The following is a 12,872-nucleotide window of genomic DNA, read 5'->3' as shown; positions in this document are numbered from 1 at the left end:
TTACAACAACAACTAAGGCAGCCGATGTGAAGAAGCTTGTGGATGACTTCTTCAGAGACAACAATCTTTCATGGGACATGGTTTCTGCAGTTTGTACGGACGGAGCTCCAGTCATGCTGGGAAGAAACTCTGGTTTTGGTGCGCTAGTAAAAGCCGATGCATCACACATCATTGTGACTCGTTGTATTTTGCACAGGCATGCATTGGCAACAAAAACCTTGCCTCCAAAAATGGCAGAAGTATTAAAAACCGTGGTGGAATGTGTGGAATGTGTGAACTATGTGCGAAATAGTGCTCTGAGGCACCGCATCTTCAGTGAGCTGTGTAAAGAAATGGGCTCTGAATTCGAGGTACTTCTGTACCATTCTAATGTTCGGTGGTTATCCCGGGGACAGGTGCTGAATCATGTTTTTGCCATGCGTGTGGAATTAGCCCTGTTTTTGCAAGAGCACCAACACTGTCAGATTGCTTTAAAAATCCTGAGTTCATTCTCATTTTAGCGTACATGGCTGATATATTCGCAGCTCTCAATCATCTCAATCAGCAGATGCAGGGTGGTGGAGTCAATATCATAGAAGTGGAAAAACACCTGAAGGCTTTTCAAAAAAAAGCTAACGTTATGGAAACGACGAACAGAGAACAACAACTTTGCAAACTTCCCCCTTCTGGACAACTGTGTAAGTAAGGTCGAAGATGTGTCTGGAATCGGAGATATTTCTGTATCCACGGAACTGAAGCAAACAATTGCAACGCACTTAGATGAGGTTGCAAAGTCTCTCGACAGATATTTCCCTACAAGAGAGTCATATCCAGCATGGGTGAGACAGCCGTTCACATTTGCTGTTGAGACGGCAGATGTCAATGATGAATACCTTGACGAAATCATTGAAATTCAGCAGAGCCAGGTTCAACAGCAACTCTTCAGAACAACAATGCTCTCAACGTTTTGGTGTCAACAAATGGACAAGTATCCAATTATTGCTAAGAAAGCCCTGGATTTTTTTTATGCCATTTGTTACAACATATCTTTGCGAGCAATCCTTTTCGACGATGCTGGACATAAAAACTAAGAAAAGGAACAGACTTTTCTGTGAAAATGACATGAGACTGGCATTTGCCAAGGTGAAGTCACGCATATCTGAACTGGTCTCTCAAAGGCAACAGCAGAAGTCACACTGATTTGCAGGTATGTAATTTGTTGTAAGTTCATGCATTGTGTTGGTTTTGTTCTTTGAACAAGGTGATGTTCATGCACGGCTCATTTTGTGCACCAGTAAAAAACTTATCTATGTCTTGAATTTGAAAAAAAAAAAAAATTTCACTAAAGAGGGGTTCGGTGAATGCGCATATGAAACTGGTGGGGTTCGGTACCTCCAACAAGGTTAAGAACCACTGCTGCTAATTGCTTTGCTAAAAGGCGATTACATGAAGCCCTGTTCAACAGCTGATTTGGAAGTACTGACATCTGCTGGTTATTCGATGTACCACAGCCCTGTGGCACATTCATCCCATGTGGGCTAAATACCAGTGAATATGTAAAAATAATGGTGTATCAATTGCAGAATACCCATTTGAGGCCCTGTACATCATAAACACTCACACACACACACACACACACACACACACACACACACACGCTTTAACAAAATCTGTTATGTTTTTGTGACACCTAAGTGTCCAGACCACTGGCTTTCATGAGCAGAAGACAGGACCTTATGTCTATACATGGTTGGTATAACAATCTGCCTAACTTTACTCCAGTCTGCTCTTTCCACACCTGATGGAGACCACTGAGACATTAAAACATCCTGTTCTACAAAATAGGCTTGCTGTTCTTTACTGGCTTGATCAGCACTTACCACACGCTTGAAACAATTACAGATGTATTAGCCACGTGGAGCTCTTGCACAGAGCTAACACGTGCTTCTCATTGACATGGAATGAAGACTTATAGGTGAGTACATCACATCATTTAAATACAAAACTACACATTCAGGAATGCTTTCTAAAGTCTTCCAGCAACACTAACTCTCGCAGGTAGCCATAATCACTGGCTTTCGACGCAAGACACCAGTTATCAAAGAGATTCCCCTTCTCTCTGGCAAACTCCACATAGGTTTGGAAGTTTCCTCTGCTGTCGAAACTTCTGCCTATAAGCTTCAGGGACCAATTCATAAGCTTGCTAGAAAGCTGCTTTAACTCTCGGATAACTTAGGCGTTCCTTTAAAGGAAGTGCGGCCACCACCTCTTGAGCTTTGCCAGACAGTTTGCACTGCAACAAAAGGGGCCAAATATCAATAGGCCACTGCAAAGCACTAGCAAGGCGTTCAAATGCTGCAAAGTATGAATCAACTTCAGCTTCCCTAAAAGCGAGCACTAGAGAAATACACTTACTGACATCGAATGCTATAGCAGACGTGGAGATGGAACCTGGAAAGTCAGCAGAGGCAGATAAGGCTTGTAGCTGGGACTCCAGCTCAAGGAGTCCCAGCTACAAAACGTGCAAATCTCTCACATCTCAAAACACCGCCGTCACTCCTAAAACTTCCCTCTTCCTAAACAACTAAATGCCATGTTGCCATATCATTTTTTGATTGGTCCACATAGTACATTTTTCCACCAATAGGAAAGGCTGGGGGGGGGGGGGGGGGGGGGTTGCTCACATGTGGAGATTGCTTTCGAGCGTTTTCCTTATAAAATGTCGTTTTTACCATTTCTTCCCACAATAAATATAAACAACGATAGTATTCAGAAAAAAAACAAACATTGCATATATCTTTTATCACAACTCTGGTTTTACATGGCCTAGCAACACATGTTGTCATTAACGTGGCTTCACTACACATCAGCCATGCCGCTTTGCTAGCTAAAACACCGGTGTCGGCACATAAGGACGCTGTCATAGCCTGTCGACGTTGATTAGCTGCGTATATACGAATGTGAATCGCATCATTTCTATGGGATAAGGTGGCATCATTCTAATCCCATATGGGAGCAGCCAGTCACTTACTGACTAACACTGCAAAACAGAATTGTTAACGTATTTATTTTCATTTCAATTCAGGTTAGATTTTTTTTTTGTGCGCAACACAGAATTTCTGTGTGCAGAGACTGTGCCAGCAGTGCACAATTGTGCACGTGCGCAGCTTAGAGGGAACTTTGCTCACAAGGGAGATCAGTTAAGGCAAAGGAGGAAAAAATGACAGAACTCAGAAACCGATAGTGAACCACTAGGCAAATAACCAATACGAAAATAACTTGCTCATGTATGAGTAGATGTTAAAGCTAGCCTCACGGGCAGTAACACGACTAAACACTATCCAAATAAATTCCACACATTAAATAGAGTTTACAAACAAGGCTCACAGCTTTCATTAGGCCAGTGACAGAGCTGGCCTAATGAAAACTATGGTTGTTGTTTTGTTTTGTTTTTTCTTTTGCTTTCTTAATTCTTCACATGAGTTAGAGTTGCTGAAATAGTGTTAATTTTGGTTAAAATCGTCACAACATTTTCTAAAATATTCACTAATGAGAAAAAATTTATATCCAGAATGAAAAAGGTTTTCCTCATTTTTTTTTGAGTTGTGCAAGCAGACTGGCTACTTGAACCTCCTGAGAGTTTCTGTGAGCTGGATGCATATTGGTGATGTGCTACATTATATCACTGATCACTCAAGACTCTGAAGCTGATTAAGTTTTCATCAGTAATTCAGACCGTAAAAATTGTGACTATCCACATACACAAGATAAACATTTTTACCTTTCTTTGTCTGCAAATAATAGGTTACAGTGGAACTGTCATTTAGCTGAGCTGTAATTCAATGTAAAAACAGGTCCCTTTATGGAGAGTGCAATTATGCTTAATTTCCTATTTATTTATTTTTATAATTTTGAGTGGCGATAATGTGATCAGCAAACCAAACAAAACATGTAGCTTAATTTCAAAACTGGAAGAAAGTGACAGTTAACAGTTTTGTGGCAGGTTTCAGTTGCAGCTGTCTGTTTGTATGACAACTGGAACTCATTAATTTCAGCCTGTTCTCTTTCTCCTGTTCTCAGTCAACCACACTGCCATCCAGGTGTGAAGACAGAGGAAATCGTGAGCAAAACCAACTTTAAAGACACACAACAAACATGAAAGCAGGTCAGGGGGAGCCTGCAGTGTGCCTGACCACAAACTTTCATGATTATAGTGTAAAAGCCCTACTGAGTGAAGATAAATTAATTTACAGAGAAAGGATTCAGGACTCCTGTTCACTGCTAAACAGTTACAGCTTCACAGAAAGAACATTGAGAGCAAACTGCTGCTGAAGCTTAACCATCACCTCACTGAGTCAAGAAATGGCACATTTTTACTAAATATGCAGAAATAAATGCACACCCATACAATTTATGGTAAACTGAGCTCCCTTGTATGTACATGAGGAAAATGCCTCGTTCTGTTTTCTCTGAGGCTGCTGTGCCATTTGGAGCAAAAATGAATATAAAGTTTACAGCATATCTTGTCACTGGAAATTGTTTGCACTGTTTATATATTTATATTATTTACTGTAGGTATTGGTGAAAAAAGCTTGTTTGAAAAATGTTGTGAAAATCTGAAATCTTGAAATTAGAATTGTTGTGCCTTATTTTGTTGATGTTTTTACATATATTCCGTTTGAAAATACTAAAATTTATATATTTATTTATTTTTGTTGGTCTGATAGCATTTATTTATAAAATAAATCAGACATTTCAAACAGTTACTCGCTACTTGAGTATTTTCACCAAGTACTTTTTTACTCTTACTCGAGTAACTTTTTTGAAGACTACTTTTCACTTTTACTTGAGTAATATTTTAAAGTAATGCTACTCTTACTTGAGTACAATTTTTGGATACTCGACCCACCTCTGCTTTTGGATCCACTTTTTTGACCACTTAAAGAAGGTGTCTAATTCATACCTCTGGAATTTACCTAGTAATATTGCCATGAAACCATGGAAAGTGAGGGCTGCAGAACAGAAGCCAACTTACACGAGGAACAGGCCGGTTGTGTATTTTAGGACCCCACGGACATTACTGCCGCTCTGAGTTCGGTGACGTCAGAGCGGTCTGCCGTTATTTGCGGGTTAAGAAAGATGGCGGATGAGAAGAGCAGGTTGAAACAGCGGAGTCATAAAAGCAGCATATTGAAAGAAGGTAATTAACGCTCCGAGACTTGAAAGATTCCAGTAAGAAGAGTTTTTGTGTGGTTTTAACCGCAGTGTGTTTGTGTGCGTTTGATAGATAACAACGGTTATGAAATGACAATGCAGCGCTCCGCTTCACCAAATATTCGCCTCAGCCGTTGTTTCGCATATTATTGCGAATTTGAGCTTCCCGCTGTGTTCGACCGATAAAATATCACTGAAAAGATTGTTTTATTGTATTGTTTTGATAATGACACTGAGCGTGTGTTCTTTGAGCCGGGGACGACTCATTCTCGCTGTGCAGTGTGTTGTTAGAATAAAGCCGGTGTGAAGCCACTCAGCTGTCCTCACCTGCAGCTGAATGTGTTTGTTTTTCCTGCTACTGCTTACCCCTTGAGCTGACGTTCATTCTTGTAGAACATGTCATTATAACAGCCGCTAAACCGATCTCTCAATGTACAGTAAATAGAAGCCCGTATTCGTCTATTATCTAGCAACTAGCTAACTTAACTTGCTGTGTAATTTTAGCTAGGCTAATGTACGACGCACTGGATAACGAGGCGCTTTAACAGCGGACACCGTTACAAATGTAATATAGCTTTATGCCTTAGGCCTTAGGGTACACACATTACAAATTAACTTCGAGTTCCAACTAAAGTTAAAATTGCCAGTTGAAATGGCTTTCCTGTCTTATTAAGAAATTCATGAAATTAACATTTGTAAATGAAGATCTGAATTGAAAAATTCAACTTTTTAATTCTCTAGTATCGACGAAACTTATATTATTTTTGCAAGAGCTCTGATTGTGCACCCTTGATCTCAAATGTAAGTCAACGATTTAATGGACAGAGGTCAGAAGGAATAAGCAGTGAGGTAAGTTTACCTTAATACTGGAAGGATCTACTATTTAGCTGTGGCGCTTCAAAGAATTACTTGCCAGTAGTTGTTAACTGTCACTGAAAAAAGAAAACGCATAAGCAATGCTATTGTGGTTTTCGTGAAAGACACCCAGTATCAGGTTAGAGTAGTTCATAATAATCTGCTTACAAGGTTCTCAAGGATACCAGGACAGCTATGTTGGTTTCCCTGAGCTGGCTGTTTAGGAAATCTTGGATTTTTAAAGTTTACTAACTCCTTAGTCTGTTTGAGGAGTGTTGGTGGACTGTAATATCAAAAAGCATTCACTGTTCTTTACCCTGTTTTTAAGCACATAGTTTCTTATGTCATTGAAGAAGAAGCTGGAACTGTTTGCTGTTAAAGATGTGATTTGTATGTATTTGTGCTGGTATGTTTATTATCTCGTCAGATTCAAGTTCAGACTGAATATTGCAACAGCACTGATGCTTATAGACCTGTACTTATTAGCCAGATCCTAATGGGAATTCTTAGGGCGTGGTTATTGGTTTTGTAATTCTCAGATAAGCCCTGGGCTTCTTCATAGAAGCACTTTAAGACAGATTAGCAGAATTTTGACTGAATATAGTTTCTAATGTGTTTTAATAGCAAAGGACAGACACTGGAGAAATGTTTAAATTGGGCAACTTGCTGAAAGGGTGAATCTAAAGGGGGCGTGGCATGTAGACTGTTTATTTTCAGGGTTCCATAGCGTTATTTATTTTAGATTTAAATTTAAATAAATAAAATGTTAATAAAACAGTTAATATTTTAAAATGTGAGGATAAAAGCTAAAAGTAAATAAGCGTATGTGGGACAGTAAAACTCAGTGGATCTGGGGTTGAACACTGAATTATTATTATTATTGTTATTATTATTATTAAGTGTAAATTTAAGAAACACTAACAACAAAGGTATTTTAAACCATTAATCCCATTCTTCAATATTGAATCAAGTTGCTTAACTGTGTGGCACCTTGCATTGTGCAACGTTATAAGTAAAGTACAACAAAAAAGAAAAACACTTCGATTGAACTTCAAATTAACACTTCAAAATGCTTCAATTACGCCAATAGACGTATTCTCTGCAGCGTGTCCTGTGTGTACACCAGGGTCCTCTTCCAGTAGGATATGCCCTGTCCTACCTATGACATGACAGCCTTACCTGTCTGCTTTTGATGTGGAGGAGTAGCAGCTCTACTCTGAACCCCTACCGAATGACTGAACCCATCCATCCACCTTTTACAAATCGGGCCTAGATTAATAGATTTACTGCATTTCCCAAAAACCATGCGCAGTCTGGTGGCAAAGTTGGCAGTCTACAGTAGTCCTTTTTAGCAAATGGCTGTGTTAGCCTTGCTCCATCTTAATAATTACACCAGCAGCAGAAAACAAAATACACTGTCCTGTCCAGCAGCTTCACGCTGAAACTTTACCGTGTCTTGCCAACATGGGTACAGACACAAATTGCGACTTCTCTTGACAAAAAGTCTGAACTCACTCACTGAAAATACTTGAAAACAAGCTAACTTCTCCACCTGCTCTGTGTCATCGCACACTGTCTCTTTGCGCTCTTCTCTCCCACCCTGTGCTACCTTCACCCATCATATGCAGGAAATTACATTTTTCACAAGCAGTTCACAATAACTGAAAGATAACTTTTTTTTAACAATGTAAATATGTTTTTAGTCATTTTACATAAACTTTGACTTTTAACAAAATGCATTTACTCAATTTCCTTTTCTCTTTGTAATCTTACTTTACTTTCTTACTCTACTATCTATCTATAAATATAAAATTAGTAAAACATAACTGAAGTTTTAGATTATAAATACAGTATGAGGGAGCTGGATGATAGATATTAATAGATGGATCTCTTTGAAATCTTCATCCAGACGTGCACAGTATGTTTATGCTTGGATACATTAATAGCTTTGCATTATTCACAGTTCAGATGATCTTCATTTGTCTAATGCTGTACCTCAGTGACCCCTCTGAGTTTATCAAATATCTGAAACAAAGAGTTTCTACATGTCTTCCTCCCTTTCAGTTAACTTTATTCTGATTTGCTGGCCCTCGTAAGCAGAACGTTAAAGCATGGACTGTCTTTTTCATATAGCATAAGCAACATTAGTTGCTTATGCTATATTGCTCACTGCTTCTATGACAAATTGAATGGGGACCAGGTCACCCAAAGAGTTAAATCTGTCCTGGTTACATGTCTCTATTCAATCTAAGTGGATCTGTAGGTCAGTGAAGCATCACTGCTGCCATACAAGGAGCTTTACTCATCCAAAGGTTAACACTGACTTTTGTAAATAGTGGTTTTATTTACTATACACTTCAGGTCAGGCCTGCAGTTCTGTAATAGCAATAATTCCCCTTAAAGGACTATAATCAAGAGGAAAGCTGAGGCTTCTAGAATTAGACAGGTTTTTTCCCCATCCAGCAGACTTTCACTTCTGACTGCCAGTTTATTGATTCCTGCGAGGAGACTCAACCTTCAAGACTACAGCCATGCTATATAGAACATATTTACACTGTAAAGAGTGCTTAGTTTAATGCATTTATTTGAAAATGGCAATGATGGTATTGCATTTGTTTAGAACTGTCAGCATATTCCCATAAATAAAAGGCAATTAATTATTTTATTCTCTAAATACTCTAATATTCTATATTCTCTAATATTCACGTAAAGATTATTTTGGTAGTCAGTCTGTGGCTAATCTGTCAGTTAATTTTTATTAGTCAACGATTATTTATTCACTCCTTTAATCTTTGCTTCCTGTAGGCATACCTCTTGTTCCAGGCTACAGTGCATATTTGCTTCACCTGCTCAAGTTGCCCAGCTGTAAATGTCACCCTGCTGTCTCTTCTCCAGCCAATTAAAATAATGACCCATGAAACATATGAATTTGAAGTCACTCAAACAATGTTTCCAACCAATAACTGTAGAAAACATGGACGACCTAACAGCTCATAAACCCTGCCTCCTCCATGTTATCAGATTTTTCACAAAGATGCTTTATGCCATTGTTCAAGGGGTCTCCTTTCTCACAGGTTGGATTCATGTTAATAACTTAATGCTATCGAATTGGGGTCAACGTCATGACAGCTTTGACTGGCAACTGCTGTTACAGAGAAACTTGCCTATATCTAATCGGGAATGGCTGATAGAGCCACGCTGAGAGGAGGGCCAGCATTTACTTTCCAAAACCACGACAGTTTCAAACTGACAGCATGAGGTGTTCTGCAGTAAACTGGATTAACCGACAGAAGGACCAGAGGACTAACTGCACTTTTTCGGTAAGTTGAATGTGTGTTTGTAAGCTAATCAGAAATTAACATCCTGAGCTAGCTAGCTTAGTTGAGCAGTCATCTGTTGGGGAAAGCCGTGTTTGGTAGCTAATCCGTGCATGTGAATGAATATACCTTGACTAAACAAGTCACTCTGAGCTTGAATGTACATTAAAGTCAGTGCTGTACAGTCAGAGCTCTGCTGCTGTACTCAACGGAAAGATGTTCAGACCTGCAGCTGAAGATCAGGCACTAAAACTGTTTATAAGAGCAATGGAGAAATGCCACTCTAGCTGCTCAGTCACTAACTAACATGACAGTTACTGTACTTTTTAATGAGTATTATTCTGTAAGAGCAACAAGTTAGACTCTCCTTCAGTTCTTTTGGAGAGCTGATTATAAAATATATGCAAATGGCAGCATTTTTGTGTCTCTCTTACATCTGTAATGACAGTAACACCAAATTAATAAAAGAAAATGCACTTTAAACCCTCACTGATGATGGATTTCATTCAGTTTTAACAGAATAAGAATTACTGAAGATCGAAAATGTTCTCACAATACAGCCTGTAAAATCCCAGTTTCTGATTTCCGTTTGTGTCTTACACAGCTGATGTTCACAAACTAAAAGAAACAGGATTATAATAGGAAAGCAGGGGTATCTATACAGAGCCTTGTACCTGGGGGCTTGCTTGTTGTGTTAGAGACTCCTTGATAGTTCCTCCTCTTGCTCCCATTAGGCTTCTGTTGCCTGAGGTATTCACTGAGCACATTGGTGGTGGCCATCTTTCTGGTGTAGTTGTGGATATTCGTTGTCTCGTCCTGGACTGTGGTACTGACACTCACTAGTCCCCGGCCTCCTTCCTTCTCAGGCGTACCTTCCTTCTACTTAGGCGTACAGTCTCAGGGTGCTAGATTTGGGGTGAAACCCTACATGCATGGTAAGGAGCTTCCATGTCTTGATGACAGTGGCTTCTATCTCTGCATTGCTATTGCTGCATTCCATAGTCTACCAGAGGCCTGGGAGCTTGAGGGTCCTGCGGAGAATCTTTGCCGTTTCTAGGACTTCGCTCTTCTGGACAGAGATATTGGATGCTGTTCCTGGGATCTGCTGGAGCCACTCGTCTAATTCCTGACAATTGCTGCATTCTGTAGTCAGTATCCATAGTGATCTCACTGAGGGGGTTCAGGCCTATGCAAAACCGGAACATCTCCTTGGTAGATCCCCCACTTGATGGTGACTTGTGCTATGGACTTGAAGTTGGCCTCTAGCATTGTTTGCCACATCTGCATTGGGTTCCTGATGAAGGCTGTTAGGGTCCTGTTGATCTTGTACAGTTCTAGACATGCCAGGATCCATTTGTGGTGCATCGAGTCATAGGCCTTCTTATAATAAATCCAGGCAGTGCACAGGTTGGTGAACCTGGTCTTGGAGTCTAGCACAACTGTTCTGTCTGCCAGTAGCTTTGCCAATTCCTTTATGTGCCCCCTCTCATGTGTTGAGCCATATGCCTATTCATTTTAGCTACTATGCCTGACTAGAGCAGGGCAATATGACCAAAAATATTTATCATGATATACATTTGAAAATTTGCGATAACGATATAATTGACACTAGACAAAATACTTTATAACTCCACAACTTTATTAGTGCAAAAAAACCCCAAACAAACATCAATGTATTTTCACTTAAACAAGCAGCTGTTTTTTTTATTAAAAATTTAACAGTGCAAATGCAAATTCCTTGCTGACAGTTTAACCAAAAGGCATTTCCAGTGGAAATTGGCCGACATATCCTCAGCATAACCAAGGCGTAACCGCCTTGTGCGTATGAAAACAAAGGCACTGCTCATGCATGTTTTACCCATATTCTATCGCAACATTTCATTTTCTTACTGTTGCCCAACATTATACAAGTATTACCGTGAACGGTATAATATGGCCCAGCCCTATGCCTGACAGGAGCTTCCATGGGGTACTGAGGCAGGGTATTGGCCCGTAGTTTGATGGAACTGGACCCTTCTAAGGATCCTTGGGGAACAGGACTGTCCGGCCTTCAGTTAGCCATTGTAAGTGTCTCGACTAGCAGCTGCTTCATTTGCACTGTTAGATTCTCATAGAGTGCAGTCAGTTTCTTCAGCCAGTAAGAGTGAATCATGTTAGGGCCTGGTGCTGTCTAACTCTTCACATTGGAGACCCTTTCTTGGATGTCTGTGATTGTTACTGGACCCTGTTCAGGTTTTGTGGTCTGCTCTTACATCCACCAGCCACTGAGCATTGCCATTATGTGTTGCGTCCTTCTCCCATATGCTCTTCCAGTATTGCTCGGTCTCAAGCCTTGCTGCTGTTCTCATACTGTTCCCCTGTCACTGACATTGGTTTATTCTCCTGCCTTCTATTTCTCTAACCCTAACCCTCTTGAAGCAGCTGGAAAAGGCTCGGTTTTTGCTTGGCAGTTTCTAAGGCCTCGCTTATGGGCAGCTTGCTATACTTCTTGGGCAGCTTCTTAATTTCCCCTTTCTGTAGCTCCGGTAGTTGGCCAACCACCTTCCTCACGTCTTTGATCTGTAGCCTGGATTAATAAGGTCTGCGTCAGGTGTTGAGTAACCAGGACACACAGATGACAAGTGGAACAAGACAAAATAAGTGGGCAAGAGACAAAAATAGGGCGCTGTTGGAAGCTGCTACATAAGTAACCCCAGCGGAAAGGGTTGCATGAATGGATGAGGGACCTATGGAATTTTCCATACCCAGCATCCAGATTGATGGCGAAACTAGTAGCTCAGTGTTCCAACATTCGGAAGAAGGAACTGCTCTCACGGCTAGAGATTGAGGTACCACCCAAATGCTATGTCATTTGGAAGTCAGCCACTTCCTCTATGTGCTGCTGTTACATACCGAGCAGCTGAGAAATAGAAGGCAGGAGAATAAACTAGCTGTTCCTCACAGAACAATCCAAGGTGTGCTCTCAGTGGCAGGGGAACAATATGAGAACAGCACCACCAAGGCTGGAGACTGAGTAATACTGGAAGAGCATATGAGAGAAGGACGCAACACATAACGGCGATGCTCAGTGGCTTGTAAATCTAAAAGCAGACCACTGCACTATCCCTGAACAGGGTCCAGTAACCATCACAGTGGCAGACATTTAAGAAAAGGGTCTCCAGTATGAAGAGTTGGACTGCCACCAGGCCCCAGCATGGTTCACACCCACTGGCTGAAGAAGCCAGTAGGTTGTCAGTGAGCGCCTAACTACACAAATGAACCAAAGGATCAGTCCCATCCAACCACCGGCTAATAACTTGCGTCAGTACCACGTGGAGGCTTCTGGCAGGCACCATGGCAGCTAAGATGAACAGGCACATGGGTCAATACATCAGCGGGGCACATAAAGGAATTGGTAGGAGTATCAGAGGTGCAAAACACCAGCTACTGGCTGACAGAGCAGTTGCCCAAGACTGCAAGACTAGGCTGACTAACCTGTGCACTGCCTGGATTGATTATAAGAAGGCC

General features: G+C 40.7%; 1 protein-coding gene across 2 annotated transcripts in view; it reads left to right on the top strand.

The window, feature by feature from the left end:
* Positions 1 to 5,056: 5,056 nt before the first annotated feature.
* The window catches only part of LOC146517610 (atlastin-2-like), a 47,896-nt gene continuing 40,080 nt past the window's right edge, over positions 5,057 to 12,872 (top strand). For both annotated transcript variants that reach the window (XM_085164022.1, XM_085164021.1), the window contains exon 1: positions 5,057 to 5,179. In XM_085164022.1, coding sequence (XP_085020148.1) covers positions 5,119 to 5,179 — 61 coding nt within the window. In that variant the 5' untranslated portion in view covers positions 5,057 to 5,118. The remainder of the gene's footprint in view (positions 5,180 to 12,872) is intronic.

The sequence above is a fragment of the Neolamprologus multifasciatus genome, chromosome 6 (genome assembly GCF_963576455.1).
Source record: "Neolamprologus multifasciatus chromosome 6, fNeoMul1.2, whole genome shotgun sequence".
NCBI lineage: Eukaryota > Metazoa > Chordata > Actinopteri > Cichliformes > Cichlidae > Neolamprologus > Neolamprologus multifasciatus.
Note: the sequence above shows the minus strand (reverse complement) of the source record. Positions and strands in the feature narration are given on the sequence as shown.